Source organism: Grammomys surdaster, unplaced genomic scaffold, assembly GCF_004785775.1.
Source record: "Grammomys surdaster isolate TR1022 unplaced genomic scaffold, NIH_TR_1.0 130, whole genome shotgun sequence".
NCBI lineage: Eukaryota > Metazoa > Chordata > Mammalia > Rodentia > Muridae > Grammomys > Grammomys surdaster.
Window position 1 is genome coordinate 5372920 of NW_021604588.1, and position 23523 is coordinate 5396442.

General features: G+C 43.0%; 1 protein-coding gene across 3 annotated transcripts in view; it reads left to right on the forward strand.

Moving 5' to 3' along the window:
• Tnr (tenascin R) overlaps positions 1-11948 on the forward strand; it is a 391833-nt gene extending 379885 nt beyond the window's left edge. Inside the window, exons 20-23 of one of the 3 annotated variants that reach the window (XM_028760011.1) lie at positions 832-928; positions 4420-4581; positions 8753-8916; positions 9597-10437. In XM_028760011.1, coding sequence (XP_028615844.1) covers positions 832-928; positions 4420-4581; positions 8753-8916; positions 9597-9716 — 543 coding nt within the window. In that variant the 3' untranslated portion in view covers positions 9717-10437. Of the gene's footprint in view, positions 1-831; positions 929-4419; positions 4582-8752; positions 8917-9596 lie in introns of all 3 variants that reach the window. The other 2 variants (XM_028760020.1, XM_028760025.1) reach the window with 2 other exon arrangements.
• The last annotated feature ends 11575 nt before the right edge of the window (positions 11949-23523 follow it).

The window sequence follows — 23523 nt, forward strand, 5'->3', positions numbered from 1 at the left end:
GGGACAGAGATACTACTCGATGATACCACCTCCTCTCATACACAGAGCAGAAGAAATAGGGCAGCCTGGAGGTGCTAACCACTGGGCACACGAGCAAGTTCCTGAAGCTGGCTCTAAACCAAGCATCAGGGGTTGAATCAGTATGAATGGAAACTCAGCCCCACCCACCCTCCTGTGCACACCTCTTCCTAGCACTGCTCAGGCACAGCACCAGAGCTTTCGTGATCCAAAATGGGAAGGTTTTGAAGAGTTAAATGGTGATGGCACTCATAATCCTCTTGGGAGACATTTTCTTTTATGTTTCTGACATATTTGTGCCTCCTTCTTAAAGCATAATTGGAAATTGAAGCCAAGGCTGATGTATTGGAGGTTAAATGAAATTAGCACTTAAACAGCTTGGGAAGTGAATGATATGCAATTGCTTTGCCTGCAATAAGATGATGACAGTGAGTAGAAGATTTGAAGTTGGTCCCAGTCCTTCCATGAGAAATGCTTCCTACTACTCTCTGTGGTGCAAAAAGATTAATTTGAGAATCAGGCTCATTTCCCCTGACTATTCGGAGCTTGATATGTATCCTGCATCTTTTCTATATTGCAGGAGTGCAAATTAGTGTCGATATCACACCCCTAGTCTATTTGTCAGATGCATCAGCACTTCAAGAAATAGGGTTCTGAGCATGCCCTGCAAAATCCACCATGGAAACCTGAAACTCACTCTGAAATGGTTCTGATCCTAGCTGATGCAGAATCCAGACATATTCATTTATTTATTATTAAGTCTTGCTTTTTTTTCAGATCATCTCCTCTCTCTTTTTCTCTTTCTCTTCACAGGTATTCCAGAGGCGGCAAAATGGCCAAACTGATTTTTTCCGGAAATGGGCAGATTATCGTGTTGGCTTTGGGAATCTGGAGGATGAGTTTTGGCTAGGTAACATCCACTTCGTATTTTCCCTGCACAGGTTGCCCTGAGTTTCTGTCCATCTCTCTCCTTTCTGTGTCCATCTGGGATTGTCAGAAGTCTGTGTCCATTGAGAAGTTGACAGCTTGTGAATTGCTTTTGTGCCTCTTGCTCTGTTTGGCTCCACTATTGATCTGTTTTTATCTGACTGTGGTATTTTCCTCTTTGCTCTGTCTCTTCTCATCCTCATTAATAGTCTTTTATGCTGATGGATCTTGACATGAGGCAAGTACAAAGGCAGGGATCTGCCTGGTAGGGAACAGGGCACAGGAAGCAATGAGCAGGCTGGCTCCATCTAGGAAGCTAGGCAACCAGTTAGCCAGCCTGCAGGTCAAGAGAGAAATGAGACTCTGCTGAGTTCCCAGGAGAGTGTTATTATCTGACTTGGAAGAGAAAGGGGAGGGATGAGAGTGGCATTAGAGGTGATTTCCTAGAGGTCTGACACAGCAGGGAGTTTAGATGGAGGCTTCGGTGGGTATAGGAAGATAAACACACTAAAGTCCGACGGATGGTGCTGATGCTAGATCATAAAGCAGTCAGTATATGAATGCCTACATTTCTCTGTAAGATTTTCCTAATGGTTGATAAAGGGAGGCAGAAGGGAAAACAAATAAATGATAGTGTGAGATGCTTGTGCTCGTCGCTGGCCCACCCCTGCCACGTTCATGTTCAAGGTTTGCTACCTTCCCTTGGGTGGCAAAGTAACAGCCTTCACCCTGGGATCCCTGTCCCCAAGACTACCTCATTGTCTACATGGCCACTAGAAGGATCTCCCTCATACCCCAAATCTGAGTAAAGGGTAACACAACTTGGTAAAGCCTTGCAATGACTCCATCACTTCCCGGTAAAGGCCAAGCTCCTTACCAGGCTTCCTCTTCTCCTTCTGCATCCTTCTCTCTACCACCAAGCACCTTACTACCCTACATCCCACTTCCTGAGCACCTACCTTCAAACCTGCACAAGCCCTGACATTTCCTCTGCAATAAACACTTCTTTAGCCAATTGTTCCCTCTTCCCTACATGTTGGTTTACCTTATGTCCAAAGGCCCAGTTAAGAACCTCTTCCTCCGTAGAAGCCATACAGCCTCTATTGTTCATCCATTGCCTGTGGGATAATTAGCCATGTTCTCCGATAGGGCCTGAATCATAGCATCTATTTTAATTTATCTGTCTAGTCTCTATTATATGTTTCTTGGGGGCTAGAACCTCATCATTCATCTTTAAACACCACTACCTAAGACATCCTAAGATATATGTACCTCAAGTGTAGACATCAATCAATGATAAGAATGTACTGAATACATGTTAGCTGGCCAGATCTATGTTTACCAATATAGGAAATAAAAATGTATGTTAAGAGCCATATAAACACATTGGGAGGAAATTCAAACAAGCAGCCAAATGTGCTTCAATTTAAAACATCTTGGGAGTCAGTAATCCCTATGAATCAATGTAGACATGAATAGTCAAGACTATTGTCTACAAAAACTAAGTTCCTGTGTACCAAATTCACAGTTTCTGTCGCGCGCGTGTGTGTGTGTGTGTGTGTGTGTGTGTGTGTGTAACCATTCAGCACTTAAATGTTCTATATGTAACTTTCTATTTAGTTAAATATATGTTTTCAAGAATCTTTATCCACTGTCAAAATGGATAATTTATGTGTGCCATAAATAAAAAGATGCCTCAAAAAAGTATCATTTAAAATGAAAACTGAAAAATAAAACAATATTAATACAATTAAGTAACAGTTACATGGAGGAACAGCAAGACTGCTGCTGCTGCTGTTGCTGCTGCTGCTGCTGTTGCTGCTGCTATTCTTGAGAGTGATGATCAGAGCATGCTCTGTGTTCAACCAGCCATGAAATGCTGGAATAAAACCGAGATGGGAGTTAAGATTAGGGCTGGGGTTATAGATTCACTTTCATCTTTTAAGAAAAACTGAACTACAATGGGGACACCCCTATTTGTTACAGGTTATTTAGTACCTTGTTCCTATGTGTCCCGTACCCTTTTGCACTGGTAAATAACCCAGACTAACTGATGAACTGCTAACAGAGAAAGAAGTGAGTTAAGACATTGAGAGATCAGGAGAAGGGAAAAGAAGAGGGAATGGAGAGAGATAGAAAGAAAGAGAGAGAGCACAGGAATCATTGTAACACATGCAAACTGGGGACAGGAAGGAAACTGCTCCCAGCAGACCGGCAGCACAAGTCAGAGACGGAAGAAAATGTATTTCAGTGGGGCTGACCCAGAAGCACGTTATAGAACCCAAAGGTAGAAAGTGAAGTCGTAAAGTAAGGTAAAGAGCTAGTGGGTGTGTTGCTTATTTTTCCTGCTACTGCAACAAAGTAAGCAGCAAAAGCAACTTGAAAGAAGGGAGGGTTTATTTTGGCTCCTGGTTGGTGGATCCAGGCCATCATGACATCAGGCATGGCAGCAGAAACAGGAGGCAGGCAGGTTGCATCAGAAATAGAAGGCAGAGAAAGATAAATGGTAGAACTCAGCCCCCTTTCTCCTTTTAATTCAGTCCAGCATCCTACCCCCAAGTGATTATATGGGTTTTGTGCCTTATAAGAATTTCTTGACCCAAGGCCTGGGATGCTTAGAGGGCAAGTGAGAGGGAGTTTAGAAAGACCAGTGAAGAGGCAGCAGTGGTGGATAAAGATGTAGCATATGGATGACACAAAAAAGATCTGGAGTCAAGAGGCAAAAAGCAAGAGATGCTCCCCAACTTATGATAGGGGGCTATATCCTAATAAGCTCATCTTCAGTGGAAACTATCACTAAGCTAAATGGGTATTTAATACACTAACCTACCAAACTGTGTAGGTTAGCTACGCAGTACCATGCATACTGTGGCTGTTTGCCCTTGTGTTCACATTAAAAGATTGCAAATTCATAATGTCAATTATCATAAACTCAAGACATAAACCCATACATTTATTTCTCTGATCAATCTTTGGGGGGACGAGAACCCTGAACAGAAAGGAAGGGCTACACAATGCAAGTAAACTGAGCCCTCTCTGCAGGTTGCTAGGAAACCCTACTATGTCTGGGTAACTTGGATGCTCTGACCCCATGTTTCTACCTGTTGCTCCCTACAACTTAAACCAAAAGAATCACACCTTTTTCAAGAATTCTTGAGCTTTTGCTACCATAACTAGTAGAAGAAGATTGTGGAGAACAAGATCAAAAAATTTGAGCTTGAGGGCTTGTCAGTTACTAGGTCAAGATTAGATGTCAAGTTCCAATGTTGTCTGAGGTAACATTCCTCAGTAGACCTGGGGTAGCCTACTCATAGGAGGAGATTCAGAGTCTGGCAGGATCTACTTGATCTGCTTGAGAAGGGGGACAGGACAGAACAGTGGGGATGGCCTGCTCCTTCTCCATAGCATGTGTTTCTATCCCATTGCCAAAGCTGCTGGGGCAAGACTCAGTTCACAGTCTGTACTTCCCCACAGGACTGGACAACATCCACAGGATAACAGCCCAGGGCCGCTATGAGCTGCGTGTGGATATGAGGGATGGACAGGAGGCAGTCTTTGCCTACTATGACAAGTTCGCTGTGGAAGACAGCAGAAGCCTGTACAAACTCCGCATTGGAGGCTACAATGGCACTGCAGGTACTTGTGGGCCCTGTGCTGACCTCAGGAGCATTGGGTGTGTACTCCAGTCCTAAGCTGCAAGAGAACCAGCAGAATTCATAGTTTGTGAGCTGGCTAATTGCCAGGAAGGAGGCTTGGCCACCTGGGCCACTCCTGCCTATTCATTCAGGAGACTTGGAATCAATTTCTTGGGACTTTACTTTTATCATCTGGAGAATTATGGTAGTGATGCCATCTGAAAAATTATAATAGTGATGTCATCTGCTACATTATAATAGTGATATCTGTTCCACTTTACAGAGAAGTCAGAAAAGTTGCTGTAAGCACAATGAGTGAGTATATCTGAAAAGTTTGCTCAACAATAATGCAGGGTAAGAGCAAAGAGTTGCTTATTTTACCTAGATTAATCAGAGTGGACTCCCATTTATCGAGGGCAGAGCTGTTTGTCATCTCAGTAGACATTTCCTTGCAATGGCAACTGGGAAAATGACCTGTGAACTAATGAAACAATTCAGATTCCCCATTCTTTGAGCTGCCCCTCCCCCATCCAATCATTAGCAGTCATCATAGCACCCCACGAAGGAGTAGAGGACATTGCTTAAATGTCTCTCACTGGCCATGTTGTCTTTTGTTCTACCAAGTGAACCGTATACCTGGTTGGGTTCTCAGTGGTGGGTTTTATGGCAGTTTAACCAAGCAGAACAACCATCTGTTTTAGCTCTGTGTACTCCCAGTTTCGTGAGAACATACCACCCAAGCTACTCCCTAGCCTTTGGCTAATGTGTGCTCTATTGCAATACCTTTTATGAAGCCTGTTGTGCCAGGCTTGCTACTGTTTGGTACATGGAGTTACTGGACATTTCATTTCTCCAATTTTACAGCTAAAGGCTGGTGTTTAATTTTAGCAGCGTTTCCTATGACTCTTGGAATTAAAATGAACATCAAGGTGTTACCCTTTCAATTACTGCATATGCTCCATTATTTCCTTTCTCAGCCAGGTATTGTTATTCTAAAGAGAAGACACACTTATCTTTGCTATTGTTCACAGTTGAGTCACAGTGGCAATCAGAGAAGCCTGAAGAGCCCCAACAAAAAGGTCCAATTTGCCACACTTTGAGCATAAAACAGCAATTGAAATGGACATTTAAACAAGATGTCAGACTAAATCATTTCAAAACTAAATGGATACTATTCACTCCCTAGCATTTGAATTGTATCTACAGAAAAGGCTTTCATGTTTCTCCTATGGGAAGAGAAACAAGCTCACCCACCAGTTTCTGTCTCCCCTCATTTCCCCCTCTTCATCCTTCTCTGTTCAATCCCACACGTTTTTTGTCTACCTTAGGGCCAGCCCTCGAAAGCTCTTCCCCAGCCCAATCTCTGTGCTGCACCCCACAGAGGGCAGAACTGTTAGACTGCATTCCTCTCCCTGTGTCAGAGGCCAGTATCCCTAGACCTTTGCTAGCCAGTCATGGACATTAGCAATGATTCATCCATCACCTTATATATTCAGTTCATCTTCTTCAGTAAGTAAAATCTTGGGTTTATTTAGGTTACCCCATCTCTAGGCAACTATACTCCATATTGGATAGAAAATCATGCCCTCCTTCTTACTGGCATTTGTAACCAATCCCAGTTCTTCTAGCTGTTACAACTTCTCCAGGACTCACTGGCAACCAGCCACCCCAGGTCCTCCAGGCCAACAATAGCCCTTTACTCCTCATTTCTGAAGGCCCCAAACCTCCAAGACTCTAAGTAGAACTCTACTAGGATTCAAACTGAGACTTCTAAACTGTGTCCTCAATAAGGGCAGAGCAACTCTCACTGTTCTGATTTTTAGAGGATCTAACAAGAACATAAAACATGGACTCTGTAAGAGTAACTACCTAGTGAAGAAAACACCAGGAAATGGCTGCTGTCTGCATAATAAATGACACTCTTAGATTAAGGATACACATAGGGTATCTGGGGTGTGTAGAAAGGCTCCTTGAAATCAACCTATCTGACTGAAACCACTAGCAGAAAACATCTTCTGGATGAGAAGTCCGAGAAGAACAAGATTCAGTGAAAGGAGAAGGCTTGATGCGTTACTGTCTTGGAACAGCTGTGTTGTTGGAAAGATCAGGAGCTGAAGGCAGTGGCACACACCTATAATTACAGCATGGGAAAGCCTGAGATGGAAGGCTTGAGCATTAATGCTAGCCTTGGCTACATAGCAAGATGAAGTAGAAATGGAGAGAGAGGGACAATAGAGGTAGGAAAGCAGGAAGAGGATGTAAAGGGTGGAGGGGAGAAGGGGAAGAGGGAGGGGGGAAGAGGGAGGGAAGAGCAGAAATGGGGAAAGAAAGAGAAAGAAAGCGAAGATTAATTCTGGAAAGTCTTGACACTGAAAGAAAAATTTAGTCTTTACTTGACCGAAGGCCTTGTAAAGTCCTGAATGGCACAATGGGATTTGGGATTTAGAAAGATCACTAGGATAGCTCCAGGCAAGAAAAAGGAAATCTGAGCAAAGAACAGAGAGACCAACTGGTGGCTGCATCATTAATCCTGACGGGAGATAGCAAGAGTCCTTGCTAATGTCAGAGCTATGAGAAAGCAATGAATCTGAACAGGTGGCTCAAGAGAGAAAACCCGGACTTAGTTCATGTCTGGAATATATGAGGTAGATGTGTATGAGGCAGAGAAGATGAGGGAGGATGCAAGCACCAAGGGGACCATGTCTGAGACAACCAGTTGGCAACATCAAAGCAGAAACTAGAAATAATTGTTTGGAGGATAATGAGTGCACATCCTAGTTTGCAAAAGTGAGATGGTAACAATGCAGGCAGACACAACACGGTCAATGAAGAACGATTAAAGCATGGGTTGCTGGAGAGTAAAATTGATCCAAAAATTTGAAGGTAATGGGTACGAGTATGACTTGAGATAAAGGAGATGAAAATGATATTTTGGAGGTGGAAAGTAAGGCATCTTTCCTATCATTTTCAAGCAGGAACAGATAGTAAAACATGTTTCAGTTGGTGGGATTGGCTTGGGATGGACACAACATCAGAATCTGTCAAGATTATAAGGAGATGAGAATGATCTGAAGCATTCATTACCTCAAGACTCTCTTGAGCGGTGAAGGCTTCCCTGTAAGACTGACTAGCCCTGAGTTCAGTGGATGCAGAGGAAGAGGTGCTGAGTGGACATCAGGGTATAACTTGGAAGCCACAGAATCAGAATAGTGTCCCTCTTAGGGGAAAGCAACCTTAACCATAGTGAATATTACTTTCATTCAATAAATAACATAAGCTCCCAGCATTTCTAACCACAAATCCTGCCAAATGCTTCACCTGAATCACTGTAAGTGCATGATGGTCTGATCTCTTACCATGATCCCTGAGTTTACTTGAGCCACTGTATAACATCCCTGACAAGAGAACACCCAGTCCCCACTTCTCTTTGAGAAAGAAAATCTCACCACGGGGTTAGGCAGCCTAGTCGGTAGTATTAGGCGATTTCTCTTTTTCTATTTAGCTAAACTTTTCCTCTTTACAGTCTCTCTGTATTCATCCTCACACTTCCCCACAAGGTTTAGTTATGTATTCTTCCTTTTCAGTAGCTCCACACATGGTTGGCAATAGAGACCATGGAAGCTTTCTCCTTAGCTAAGCCTGCTTCTCCCTAAGACACAGTCTGATTTGCTACCCATGTCTCATTTGAATGGTTATAATGTTCCTGTCACCCTGTTTCTTGTAGATTGGTACTCTGCCTGCTGTTGTTCCTCTTCATGGGCAGAAGCAAGTTCTCAGTGTAGGGTATTGGGTGCAGGCTAATCAGGGACAGCAAGCACAGGAGGAAGACAGGATGAACTTACACTGTAAGATCCCATAAGGATCTCCAATAGACAAAGTGGGAACCTGAGTGATCTGTGTCCCAGAAAGGTCAAAAGGAAATAGAAGTGCTAAGATGGAGCTGTCTGGTAAAGTTCTTGGCAAATGTTCAATGGTGACTAGAAGGGGAAACATAAAAGCAGTTCCTCCCTATTCCTACCCCATGAGGTAATATGGAGTCAAAGGTCAGCAGAACCATGCTGCAGCTCAGAAGGAACCCAGAAGGTGAGTCAGGGGTCCATGCAAAAACCAGATGTCCACATCAAATGGGACAGCCTCCAGAATGATTTTGTCTACATTTTTGTTTTCTGTAGGAGACTCCCTCAGCTATCACCAGGGACGTCCTTTCTCCACTGAGGACAGAGACAATGATGTTGCAGTCACCAACTGTGCCATGTCATACAAGGGTGCTTGGTGGTATAAGAACTGCCACCGGACCAACCTCAATGGGAAGTATGGAGAGTCCAGGCACAGTCAGGTAGGCCACATTCTCGTTCTTGGCAGAGTGGTGGAAAGCACAGAACCCAGGCCTTTAGTTCTATGTTTCAGCAATGTTTCCTATTTTAAAACAAGTACCCTGGGGTTGAGAAAGAACCATTCAAGGAGCTGTGGGAGGAGCTCATCAATTCATCATAGGCGTCATGGCACTCTAACAAGGGACCCAGAAGGGAAGAGATCAGAAAGCTTAGTATTTCCCCAAGAGACTGCAAGCCCAGAGTCTGGGCTCAGTGACAGGGAAGCACCTGAAACACACTCAGGCAAATACCCCAGAGGTTGCTGACTCCAGGTGGAAACCACTCGAGTCTCCTCGTCACGAATGAGATGCCCACAAGTCCACTATTCAAACTGCTTCCACCTAGTTGGGATTTTGACATTCACCACAGTTCCCTACTACCAGTGACTCCTGAAAGCAAATCATGAAACTGGCAATAAGAAATGACCCACAACTTTCCTTTTATAAAGACACAGGCCTTTGTAAAGGGGATGCTGGAAGGAGACTTACCTCTCTCTATCATACTGGGAACTCTGTCATGAGCTTCTTGTTAACTGGGAACAGCTAAACTCATAAGTGAATCTCTCAATCCAGTCATTCTCTTCAAGCTGGGTGCTCTGCTGAGGGGGAAGGTGATATGACATGTTCATCTTTCTCACACTCAGGGGATCAACTGGTACCATTGGAAAGGCCATGAATTCTCCATCCCCTTTGTAGAAATGAAGATGAGGCCCTACATCCATCGTCTCACAGCCGGGAGGAAACGGCGAGCCTTGAAATTCTGAGCACTGGGCAGCCAGCCACCAGCCAAATGATCTTTTCTGTCATTTGTTTGTATTTTATAATATGAGACAAGGGGGGAGGGGCAACAGTAATGTGCTTCACAACATATTCAGACTATCTGAAGGAAGCAGGGATCAGTTAGGTACCATCTGCTCCTAGTTTTGGCTGTCTTGGAGCCTGACTCTCAGGCCACATGCTCCCTGCTAACCAGTCCTGCCTGATCACCCCCCTCTTTTCTCACAGAGGAGGAAAACTGGAGAGTTAAAAAAGAGAAACAGGCCATAAAGTACAGATTGTTACAGTGATGGGCACACACACAACTCTCTCTACCCCTCTTCTGAGATACCTTCCAACTTCTAAGTAAGAGTAATCTGGTCACCGCTGACCATGGCCAGGTGACCACACCATCCCAGAGAATCTTCCACAAGAAAGCTTGGCCAATCTTCTCTTAAGAGGGAAGAGTCCCACCACACTATGGCACAACAGCCCAAGTTCACTGCAATGGGCTAACGATTCTCACATTCTGCAACTTAACTTTTAGGAGGAGTGGCCTCTCTCCCAGCCACACTCTCTCCCTACTTCTATCCCCTAGATCCTATAGACCTACCAACCCGACCATTGTTTAGAATTCCAGTTACCAAAGCTGTCTGATCCTGGCCCTGGGTCATACAAAAACTGTGCCCTGCTGTGCCCTGTGTGTCATAAGCCATTGTCATGGAATAATTTTCTTTGGTGGTGAAACTTGGGGAAGGGTATTGTTTCTAGCATGTTTGCATCAGACATGGACGAAGGACAGGAGTGGAAATGAGGGCACCTACCGGGGAGTCTGTAGGTCCCATTGAAAACAGACCTTGCTTAGTGCTGCCTTGTGCATTTATGATCGGACTTACCATGGATTCCTTCCCCTTATTCCTAGTTGAAGGTCTCTAGTTCTGTGCCCAGCCAGGCTATCCTCAGTGCAAGTGGCTTCGTAATAATCAGGGAGGAAAGTTGTATGAGTCATTCCCCTGACTGATTACCCTGGGAGGAGATAGAATGATTGTCCTGGTCTTTTGTTTGCTTTGATCCTGTAGTAAACAGAACTGACCCCCTCAATGAGGTGAGATCATGAGAAACATTTTCCATCTCCCTCTCTTATCCTGCTTTGAGAAGAAAAATGAAAAGTGCCAGAGGAAATCGCATTTAGAACTCCAAAGGTGAGAGGAGTAATCTCCCCACCCCCACATGATTTGATTTTTTAAGCCCTGGAGAACTGAAGGCTATAGAAGCCATGACCTTTCAGCTTCTCCTCAAATAAAAAAGAAGCCAGTCTTCTCTGCAGCACCTGCCCAAACTGTGCCAAGTTTCTCAGCTGCCTTCTCCCTGCCTCCCTGTCCTCTCCCATCTCTGAGGACCCAGTATGTGTGCTATAGGGCCCATGGCTACCATCTGTGGTATCTTGTACCTGTACCAACCAGTTACTGAATAAGCTGGCATCCTGAAATAAAAACAGCCACCGTCTAACCAAGCTTTGAACCAGAAGCAACAGTCCTCCTGGGCTGATGATCACATGCTTAGCATCGAGACATTGGAGTTAGCTTGCCATTTTCTGTAGCCTCCCCCATCTCTGTGGTAGAGAATCAGTGACCTACTCAAGGCCAAAACCGCAGGTGGAGTTTTCACTTCTTAATCCATCATGGACTTTAAGCAGCTAAGAGAAAGAAGAAGAGAGGGAAGCCTATAGGTTATATGAGATTTAATTAGCTGTGGGTCAACCATGCAGAACTGGAGGTAAGTGAGCTCAAAGAAGGATTTGAGGGGTGTGATGAAGGGCCATCTCTGCCACAATGCCAGCTACGAGCCCTTGATGGGTTTGTTCAAATCTCTGGGCCTTGGTTTTCTCACCCCATTGAATCAGAGTTTAGACCAAAAGGATTTCTAATGTCCCGTTAGGTTTAATAGTCAATAATGTTAATCTGTGATAGGAAAGCATAATCAAAGTTGGCCTTGGTGAGCCATCACAATTAAGGAAAAGCCAGAATCCTTGTGAAGGAGATGGGTAAAGGGAGGGAAAGAAAGAAGAGAGGAAAGAGACTAACTCAGAACTCTCTTTGTTTCTCAAAGACACATACACACACACACACACACACACACACACACAAATGCCAAAAGAAGCTGAAGCCATTATGTCTATGAAAGCAGAGCCAAGGACCTGGGTGTGCCTGAACAGCCCACCTCATCAAGGGAGCTGAAATGGAACAAGATTTTGTGTCATCACTTCCAGGAAAAATCAAAAAACATCAGTGGAAATCCAAACCTGCTTTTCATTGGAACTATTTTATCCTGTGGAACACATTTATAAATAGCATGGACTGCATTGCCTAGATTCATTTAAAGGAATTTTAAAGTAAGGAAGAGACTTCAAAGATCAGCTCATCCTTCTGTAAAAGGGTTTACAGATCCCTTTTGTTAAGTAGAGTGAGTCCCCCAAATTCCATGTTTTGAAGAAACTGTCTTCTCAAGATCCACAGAGTTTAACTCAAAGCTCCCAAACTTGACTGGCTTAACTTCTTCCCTGGGCTTCATAACTAATTTCATTTTTTTTTTAATCTGCTCCTTGTCACACCTGGTTTTGTCCCTGGGGAGCAGGCAGCACTACTTTGCATCCATCCTAATCACACAAGATTTAAGGGACTCAAAATGACTGGAAGGGGACCCTATCAAGAAGATGGTGTAACTGCAGACATGTTAGAATGTACACTTACACAAAAACCCAAACAACAACAATAATAGTAAGAACCAGTCACCAGAGACTGCCATGAATCCACTGCCTAGAATCAAGAGCCAGGCCACTCTTCCTTGCATGCCCCATCATGGAAAGACTGTTTCTATACTGAATTCTCATTTCTCCAGGGCTACTTCTGGAAGGTGAAGACATTAATTGTGAAGACTCTGTTAGGGATGACAACCCTATAGAAAGTGTTGGCCTTCAAACTCAAATTAATGTGTAAGGGGGGACTTGATAAGAGGGGCAAAATGATGCTCATAGCCTCCAGATGCCCACTGAATCACTAATGAGATGTAGGGCAGGAAGTAGCATAGTTCATATGGTTCTGGTAACCTCAGACCAAACCAGGAACAGCAACAGGGCAGCAGAGAAATTCAGAGCAAGCTCCCATAGATATTTAAATGTCACCTTCATCCCATCTCTAAAGAGGTGAGATTCACACCTAATATCCCTGTTGCCATCCACTGGGGGCCAATCAGCTCCTCCTAGATAGAAAAATTTAAAGGCAAATTTAAAGGACAAAGGTTGCCTTGCCAGTGAGCTCAATGCCTATACTATCCTAAACACTGGGATTTGTGAAAGTCTTGGCTGCAGGAACTCCAGGACATTTGAAAACATTGCTGAAGGCATGGCTTTTTTTTTTTTTTTCTTCCCTCTAGGATTTCTGGAAGCAGGGAAAGCACTTCCCCAGGATACATGTTTTTCTATCCATTGCTTGATAATCACCAAAATCCTACTGGATCTAACTCCTTGGTTACATTTTTGTCCCTCTGAAGAGGAAGAGGGGAGATCATTTTTCACCTCAATTTACATCCTACTGCCCACTCTGAAATATCCATAAAAAGACTAATATCCAAGAAGTGCTAGAGGAGATGGGATAATGCTAAGCTTACCTAGAACTTGCCAAGGTTACACAAGGATGCTTGGTTCTCATCCATCCTCCCTGGCTGGTCTCTTTCATTCATATAACAAAGCAGCAAAAGTTGTCTCCTATGGGGAAAGGGGGGCAGAGCTGGCTTCTGGGCTAAGGCTTGGAGCTTCTCTTTTATTATCCTGCTGGGTCCTCAGAACAAATTTCTGAAGTTCTTTGACTAATGCTTCCCTCTAAGCCTTTGCTCCTCCCACAGTCCAATTCTCCCATGTGCATCTCTCCCAATAATACTCCAGCATTTTGGCACTGCCAGACAAAATGGGAACTCACGGAATGAATGAAAGCTACTCAGATACCATAGGGAAAACAACTCTAATAGGAAGAGACATCACCAGGACTAGGAGAGGCTTCTGTTTTCAGAGGATGTGCGCGTTGGTACAGATGAAGGTCCCTTTGGAAAGAGTGGCTTTGGCTCATCTTAACTAAATCCATGCTGGATTTAGGGATTTAGTTAAACCAGTTTTGTCTTCTTCAGGATCTGAGAAAAGAGCTAGGGAAAAAAAAACTAAGTTAAATAAAAGAAGCTGATGGAGTCTTATAAAATAAAAGCAAACCTTAGAGATGGCCCCACAGTGGAAACACAGAAACCATATGAGTGAACACACTAAAGGCATCATCAGCATTGGCTTCTGAAAGTCTGGTATCAGATAAAGCGCCTATGGATTTGCTCCTTCACCTGAGATGGAAGGCTACCCAAAAGTCTTACTGTACAGAAGTAAGAAGAGAAAGGGCTTTTTTTGCTGATCAACCAAGTCTTGCCTCAATCTTACTTCTCCTTTCCCAGCTAGCACAGCTTGGTTTGCCATCTCAAGCAGTTCAGATTTATTTTTTAAGGTCATTCTTCACCCAAAACATGACTTCGGCACACATGTAACATTTCACTGTCCAAATGTCCTTTGGCAAACTTCACAGTCTTTAGACAGTGTTACGTTTTCCCCAAGCAGGAAATCCTCATTCCTTCCACAGCTTAAGAAGATTATTGCAGGATAGTCATTCAACAAGGTCCTGATTCCTAAGACCTCCTCTATTAACTTAATAGACTAGCTCCCCACTATTTGAGTGATAAGGTTAAAGCTCAGTTTCTAACTTGGAAATATTGAACCCTTTCAGTCCCCACCCCAACACTCTCCTGGGTGTGGTCATTGGCTAGTTGCTACCATGGGCTCTGGAGATAAAGTACAAGAATCTTTGAGATGTAGGCACACTATACTCAGGAAGCCTGGGCCAACTCAGGACAGGGTTAGTGTTGTAGGGCATACATATGGATAAGAACTAGTTTCTTATTTGTCTTTTGTTTGCTTGTTTTTGTCAATGCTTTTACAACCCACAGAGAAACCTGTAGCTTTTAAACCATCTGTCATTGAACACTAATGTACTCAACATATTAGTCTCCTAAGCAAACATTAAAGAACATTCCTTTGGAGCCAAAGGAAATTCTGGACATTACCTAACATGACACTCCCACGCCATACTCAAGGTTGATGTAGGCAGGCAGCTTGCTTGTCTTCACACAGCCAATTTGATATAGAAATGGGGGTAGCCTGGTACAATTTTTTTTTTAATTCTGTATCTGCTAATAGAGACTGAGAAAACAGTATTTATTGTACACCTATTGATCAGATTCTGTGCAAAGGGCTCCACATCAATTACTTTACTGAATCCTCACCCCAATCCAGAAGAAGCTTTAATCATTTTCTAGAAGAAGGAAGTGAAAGCACAGGGTTGTTAAATAGCATGTCTGAAGTCACACAGTTTCTGAAGGGTACCACTGATTCTGTCTAATACAAGCAGCCTTAGTTTTTCCAGTTTGTAAAGCTGCTGTCACATTGACCAGGCAGCCTCCATCTTGAACCTCACTACCATTTTCACGATAGCGTTTCTAACTCCATCCACCTCTCATTTTCCTTTTAACAAATAGGAACTTTTGCTTTTCCTTCCTCCTATGCCTCGGAGGGTCCCTTGGACCCTCAGCCCCAACCAGTAGAAGTAGTAAGAAATAGCCAGACAGCACTTCTTTTTACTTTCTGTTTAAAATTTTAAAGATGGTGTCAGACACAAACATGACTTCCTACCCCAGGGCCTGGGCAGCACAACTGCTTCTCTTTTCTAACACAGACCCCCTTCCAAACTAGTACAACAGACAGAACGAGAATCAAGAAAGGAGAGACCACAGGATAACACTGTATAAGTGCCTAGAGTATCAGTTTGACTCTAGAATTTGCAAAGGAAGAGTTGTGAGTGTGTTCAAACAACTACAAATAGCAGAAAATGCAAATGTTTTATGAATTTCTAGGCTGAAGTCATCAGATTACAGGTAAAATTCACACAACCCCCTCCCAGACCCCGGGATTCCCTAAAGGAACATGGCAGGATATTTGTAAAGACTGGAGCTACAAGAAGTCAGGAATGGAGTTCTCTGTTGATTTTCTCATTTCCTTCCTCCCACTCCTTACCCATCTCTCATGCCCGTGAAAGAGAAGTTGAGGAGAATAATTTGCTACAATCCTACTAGCTTTGCTACTTTGGAAGATTTAGAAAGATATCAGAAACTTGGTGGTGGCTTCAATTATCAGGTAACAACTCCCAACACAGAACCCTGTTTCTCTCTTTAGACATTTACGTTAAAAGGACTAGACCTTCCAAGAGGGAATTCAGGTCCCCTCAAAATGGAAACTCCTCTGAAGCACTGCAGACACTTATTTGATACAGCAAGCACTGCAGTTCCTGTAAAACTTTCAGCAGAGTAATCCTACCCTAGCTCCTTTCTTCACAATCCCCCTTCCTTAATACATAGGGTTTTTAGCTGAGACTCGCAAACAAGGGTCAAAATCGAGTCTAGTCCCTCCTTCCTCTCTTTAACAAACATGCTCTTCCCTCCTATATTTACACACACACACACAGACACACACACACACAGACACACACACACACACACACACACACACACTAACCCCAAGTACCCTCAAGCCTATAGAAATTTCCAGGTGCCCAAAACAAGTCACTGTGACTCTGAGGAGTTTTATTGCCTGGGCTCCGAGCAGATGACACTCATCCTGGTGGTGTCTCAGTTGCTGTCCTGAGAAATCATAAGCACCAGATCCTCCATTCTCTCTGAATTTGAATTTGTGGTTTTAACCTTTAATAGCCTTTTGGGGTAAAATAACAAAGACGAAAGAATTTACTGACTTTGTAGCTACACTGTTCTTGAAAAGGCTCTTTTTAAAAAGAAGCCAAAAGGAAGAAGAAGAGAAGAGATATATGGTATAAGCTCATCAGGTGGTGCACACTCTGATGAAATCAAATAAAAGGCTAGAGAGGAATGAAGAAGGAGAGCCAACTTGCCCCATCCTTTCATGGCACTGTAGCTCAAAGATTGGAATCTGCTTGTTAACCATTGTTAACTAGTATTTTTAGTCCCGGTTGCTTTTAGCCTCTGTATAGTTCCTTTTTTAAACACATTTTCTATACGTTAATAAAAGATCCTGATGGAAAGATAATGTGTCTTCTCCATCCTTTGGGGGAATCATGGATGTGTGCCTCTTTAATTCTGCTTTCTCTGAGTTCTCTCTGTTGAGCAGTTACCAGCTCACGACTACCCACATGTCTCCTCTGCATCATCCTTTAAAGTGAGCTGTGTCCTTCTTCCCAGTGTCTCTACTCCCTATTCCGTGTCCCAGATCCACTCTATTTCTATTCTGCCATTACAGCTTTGCCATCTCATCCCTCTCCACACTTCTATTCCACGGCTGTGCCTCCTTACCCCCCTCTGCATCCCTCTTCTTTTCTCACCTGCTCTCCATCTCCTCAGAACTCTTAAATTCACTCTTTCCTTACTATCACAAAGGTCACTAGTGAATACTAAAGGCTCTGGTTTCATCTGTGGTTTGGTGTCCTGGATCAGTCACCGTGACAGTGGTTCAGGCTGCCTCCCACCTCCCTCCTCCCTCTTGCTTCCCTCCTGGCTCCCTCGACCCTCCTGTGCCCAGTGGAAGCCACATTTCCAAATCTTTAGTGCCACCTATGGGTACTGGCTGAGACTATTTGATAGGCCTAATTATCTAACCTTCCTGCCTTCCTTTAGTCCATTCCCTGTCCCAACCAGATTTTATCACTCCAGCTTAGACCTAGTTCATCGGACTTCCCACCAGCCATTCTAATGGTGACTCTGGCGGCCAATTCTTTCTCAACTTGATCACCCATAAAGGCTATCTCCTTTTATCTTTCTGTTAATCTACAGTATAAGACCAACTCTAACCTCTGAATTATAAGAGAAATAGCCCCAGTAAGAGAACAGCAAGAGAAACACTCATCCTGCCACAAAAGGATCACAAAGTCAGAAAGTCTCAAGGTAACTGATTGCATTAAGCGCATTAAACTGAAAGAGCTCTGACCCTAGGAAAGGAAAGGAGGTTTTTAAAAGCCTGGCAGGGGGAGGGCAAAGTGGCCAGGTCCCATGATAATGCAAATCATCAGATGGGGAAAAGTCACCAAGGAGCATGAGGCAGAAATCCAGAAAGAGTTTGCTATAAATGTTGGCTGACTCCCTGGGACCACGTGAGAGAGCAGGAGGCCATAGCACAAGGCAAGCATTGTGAAATCCTCAAACCAAGGCAGAGAAAACTTTATGTCCCTTGTTAAAATGGAGAAATAGTGAGTACTTAAAAGAAGGGACTAAGTTACATTTCAGAGAATATGCGTGAGAAAGAATTCATTCTTGCCATTTTTTTTTCTGGTGCCAACAGGTTTCTTCACACCTCTGGGCCATTCTCTGAGCACACTGAGGGGGCCTTCTATGTCCCTGTGTCACATTTCCCCATTTCCTCAACACCGCTCATCCTCCCTGCCACCCTAGGGTGTCATTCAAGGAAGGTCTTTAAAAACAGCCACATTTTCTGGCCCTGCTTTGAATAAACCTCCTTAAACCCAGGCCTCAGTATTTTGTACCAGAGGAGACTTGTTATAATATTAAGAAGTCTGCCATCGGAATCTCAGCTCTCTTGCTGTCTGGATACAGAAGTAGAAATTAAAGGAATCTAGTGGAATTTAAAGGAACTTCAGTAATTAGTATTTATTCTGAGAGGGCTGCATGGTAGCATTATGTTCTAACTCAAATGGGTATAATTCACTCATTGCTTAAGACCTCTGGGTACATTTACAACCATCTGAACACAGACTTAATTATTGCTGTGTTGTGGGAACTACAAATTGCCACGGGTAAAATTAAAAGTGGATTATTAAGCAAGAGAAACGTTCACAGCATTAGTAATCAGTGCGATTACCCTGTAGTATCTTCTCTCCCATAATGCCCTGAGTGGCCCTGGGGACCTGTGCTTCAGCAGTGGTCATTCTGCTAATCAGCAATAAGACATCATCACAAAATGAGAGGCTTGCAGTCCTGGATCCCTCCTATAACAAGTAGAATGTGCCCCATCATCTAGGGTTGCAAAGTATTCTAAAACAAATAAGCATTGCACCCTTAAACATACATATACACGTGTCTCTTGTTCCTTTTCAATCATCTTACCATCCACATTCAATGAATATCCATTACGTAGCAAACCAAATGCTGACTTTAGCTAAATAGACGAAGACTATTGGCTGGAGAGGCATCTCATAAGAGTGTATACTGCTCCTGTTTTTTACCTAAGTTCAGTCGCCAGCACCCATATTGGGCAGCTCACAACTGCCTATGTAACGCCATCTACAGGAAACTCAGTGCCCTTTTCTGGCCTCTGTACTGTTGAGTATCCATACATGTACACAGACACAGAAACACACAGACACAGACACACACACACATACACACACACACAGACACACACACACACACACACACACACAAATATAACTCACGTTTTTAAACAATAAAGACTTCCTGGTGACTTTAAGATGCCTCCTATCCTATCTTCTTAAAGAGATTCGAACCCCCTTTCCTTTTTCTAGTGAAGAGATATTATTTATCTCCCCACCATATGCCAAGTAAGTCCATATTAAGTGCTGGGACTTTGGTACTAATGTGTTAGAGTACTCCCAAGAAACAGAACTAACAGGTGATAGATTCTGGTGGTGATGATAGAAAGACAGACAACAATTGGTCTATGTGACCATGGAAGTTAAGAAGTCTCATGATCTGTCATCTGCAGGCTAGAAACCCAGAAAAGCCAGTGGTGTAGTTTAGTTCAAGTCTAAAAGCCAAAGAACCAGGAAAGCCAATGACAATCCAGTATAAAGACAGGAAAGTACCAAGGACTCAGTCACCTCTACAGAGAAACAGGGACAAAGGGGAGGCAAACTCCTTCTCTTGCGGCTTTTCTATTCCAGTCCTACCCTCAACTGATGAGACAGTACCCACCCACCGGGAACACAATCTACTTCCCTAACTTGTTGGTCCATGCCTGTCTTCTGCAGTAGCTCTCTCACACAGATACACATGTGGAAAGAACATTTAATCTTGACACTGTATGATACGGTCAAGCTGACACACAAAATTAATCACTACACTAACAGGTAGTAAAACACATAGGAACTGCTCCTTTCCCTTAGATGTCCCTCTGATGGGGACATTGCGGTGCAGAAGAGAGTTTAGCAGTCAAACATTTACTCTCTTTTCACCTCTTTCCCTCTCTGCTCAATTTTACTGAAATCCCTTCTTTCCGATCCAGATATTCCATACATAAATAAGTCCCCTCGCCCAAAGCTTGTCAAATAAAATAGAGCAATATTTTCCAAACTTATATTTATGTGTTCATGGGGAACTGGAAAAAGACACGCAGTGAAAAACTTCAACTAATTAGGATAAGCGTTGTCATTTCAATATTGAAATTTCTTTTTAAAACTCAGGCACATTTCAAACATTTCAAACACTGAGAAAAGTGGCAATTAAGGAACTCCTTGTCTCTGTGAGCCAACAGAACCTTCTTGAAGGACTGATTGCTCCTACATCTTCCTGAAGGAAAAGAGAGAGTGTCCTGAAAGGTGATGGCACGTTGCTAATGTTGATGGCCTTTAAAGCTTTAAATAATAATAATAATAATAATAATGATAATGTTGTCATCAGAGATTTCTGCTGAGTGTCCCTTCATAGCTGTGTGAAATCTTTGGGTCTGCTCTCTGTGACAATCAGCTTTGTATAGGCTTCTAGGAAACAAATGGAAATTACCAGAAATGTAGTAGCAATTATGAAAATTCAATTTGCTAGCTGTACAGGAAATGTTAAGATAAAAAAACACACCAATCCCTGTGAGGCAGTGTGGATATTACGTATAGATTACCTATAGATTACCGATAGATTCAGGCAGTACCTTGCTTGATTTAGGAGTCACATGCTCACTTTTTATGACTTAAGTAAAGCTCATAGAGCAGCTACCCTGAAAGTCTGGGCAACAATGGCAATTCAGGATGTTAAAGGTAAACTGAGTGGGCCCACTGCCAGGAGGAGGTGTTAAGGAAGTCCACATAGATCTACTTCTGCTCTCCTATCCCATTCCCAGATGTGTTCGTTAGGGTTTCCATTGCTGTGAAGAGACACCATGGCCAAGGCAACTTTTATTAAAAAACAACATCTAATTGGGGCTGGCTTACAGGTTCAGTCTAATATCATCAAGGCAAGAAACATGGCAGCACATAGATAGGCATGGCATAGTGTGGGAGAAGCTGAGAGTTCTATATCTTGTTCTGAGGGCAAATAGGAGAAGACTGGTTTCCAGGGAGCTAGGATGAGGGACTTAAAGCCCACACCCACAATGACACACTTCCTTCAACAAGGCTACACCTACTCCAACAAGGTCACATCTCCTAATAGTGACATTCCCTGGGGCAAGCATATTCAAATCATCATACCAGACTCCATGACAGGTCACTTAAATTCTGGAATATATGGGCAGATGTACTTGCAAACCACATCCCTTTAAATAAAAAGACTCAAATAACAACTCAGTTTTAAAAGCCCATGCTTATAAGAGAATTGATATTCAATAACAGTGCTATAGATATTCAAATCAGATATTTCCCTGTCATGGGGAACTGTCTTGTACATTTTGATATTTAGTGGCAGCCCAGCATCTACTCACCAAATTCCAGTAAGACCATCAACATCTCACAAGTAGTAACAATAAAACTTGCTCTGGCCAAATGTTCCCAGATCATCCTCTATAGAAAGACACTGATAATGGCATTGCAGTGTCTAAAAGCAACAAGTTAGAAAGCACTGGCTAGTCCATTTCAGTTCAAAACCCAAAAGGCATCCCCCAATGGAACATTGTTGCAGTCTTCTATTAAATTTGTTTTATATAGTTTATAAATGTTTGAAAAATGTAGCTGTGTTTTATTTAGTTTATTTTACTCCCTTTTGGGGGGAATTACTTTGGGTATTTTTATGGTCCAAGATTAGATTCCAGTTGGTATCTCGTGGGGAATGAAGTCTTAGCTTTACCCTTACTCTCCTGGAGTCAACTGGGTTTCAAGCCAAGTGTCACTGTAAATTAGACCTTTGGCTCTGTTGTTTTACCTGATGGACAATAACAAACGGTAGAGATTGTATGAGGTCCCCAAGTACCTCACAATCTCCAATGTGGTGTTTCCTTAAAGAATGAAATGAATAGTCAGCTCAGCACTAAACTTCGTAGGAAAAATTGTTTTTCTTTCTTTAAATCTCAAAATTTTACCTAAGAATAGGCCCTTGGTCCAAGATTCTGCTCAGTTGAGCAAGGAAGGCCATTGTGTCCCCTGTTTCTGATTGCCCAGACAGTATACATCTCAGTAACATGCCTCAAGAGGGACCCACATCCCAGTACCATTCCTAGAAAGGGATCCATAATGAGAGGGAAAACAAAAGACTAAGCAGACCCCCAACCTAGAAAAGCTGTTGTGACTCAAGAATGGTGATGGATCAAAAAGGGATAATAAAGCCAATAACCAAGAAAAGAAGTCCACTGCCCCAAGTCTCAGGTAGAGACTCTGCCCACACTGATCCCCTTTCCCAGCTTAGTATCTTAGTGAGTACTGTGGGGCCCTGGGAAAAGGGGTACCATTTTCATATGCAGATGCTTCAGAAATTTGAAATATTTTCTTTCGTATTGACTCAGCCATCCTTCAGGGCTGTTTAAGTCTACTGTTGTATTTTGGAAAGCAGTTGTTACTACAGCTGTTTGTTTGTTTGTTTGTTTGTTTATATGTCTATATGTTTATATATTTATTTGTATGTTTATTTATTCATGTTTTTATGTAAGGTCCTACAAGGCTTACCCTAACCTTGAATTTACTATGTACACAATAGCTGACCTTGAACTCCTGATCCTTCTGCCTCTACCACAGCTGAAATTACAGGTTTGTTCTATTATTCCTAGCTATAGCAGCTGTCCACAATGTTGAGCTAGCAGTGAAGGTTTTATATAACTGGGAGACAATCAATTTGCCAGTAAGACTGAAGGCAATGATCATTTGTTTCTCTTAATTACACAGACAGGCCTAGCTCTCAACAGAATCTGATAGCATCTCTTAATGCTGGGATGTATATAACCACAGATCTCAAGGCATGAAAAGTTATCAGTCCACATCTTGGGGCTATGGGAGATATATATGCTGCTTCTCACCACACTCTCAGTTGCCATAGGATCTTTGTCCAGATGAACAGCCACTGAAGCAGCTCGCAGCTATCAGGGTCTGGATGAAGCCCATTCCCAGATTTCCAGGACCATTTTTTTTTTTCTCTTCCCAGATCAAGACAGTCTGAGGAGGCAAGATCTCCAGCTTGGCAAAAGAAATTGTTTCTTGCCAGGTGGTGGTGGTGCATGCTTTTAATCCCAGAACTTGGGAGGCAGAGGCATGTGGATTTCTGAGTTCGAGGCTAGCCTGATCTACAGAGTGAGTTCCAGGACAGCCAGGGCTATACAGAGAAACCCTGTCTCAAAAAACAAAACAAACAAAAACAACAACAACAAAAAGAAATTGTTTCTTTTCTTTCTAAAGGGCTGAAGGGCATTGGGAAAAGGTTGGGAAGACATCTTTGACAAGAAAATTTCCCCCATGTGTGAGCTCTATGTAGGCAGAGCTTGGATTTTCCCATTTCTAATCTCAAAATTTAGCTTAGAACTCTGTGCCAACTGCAGAAAAG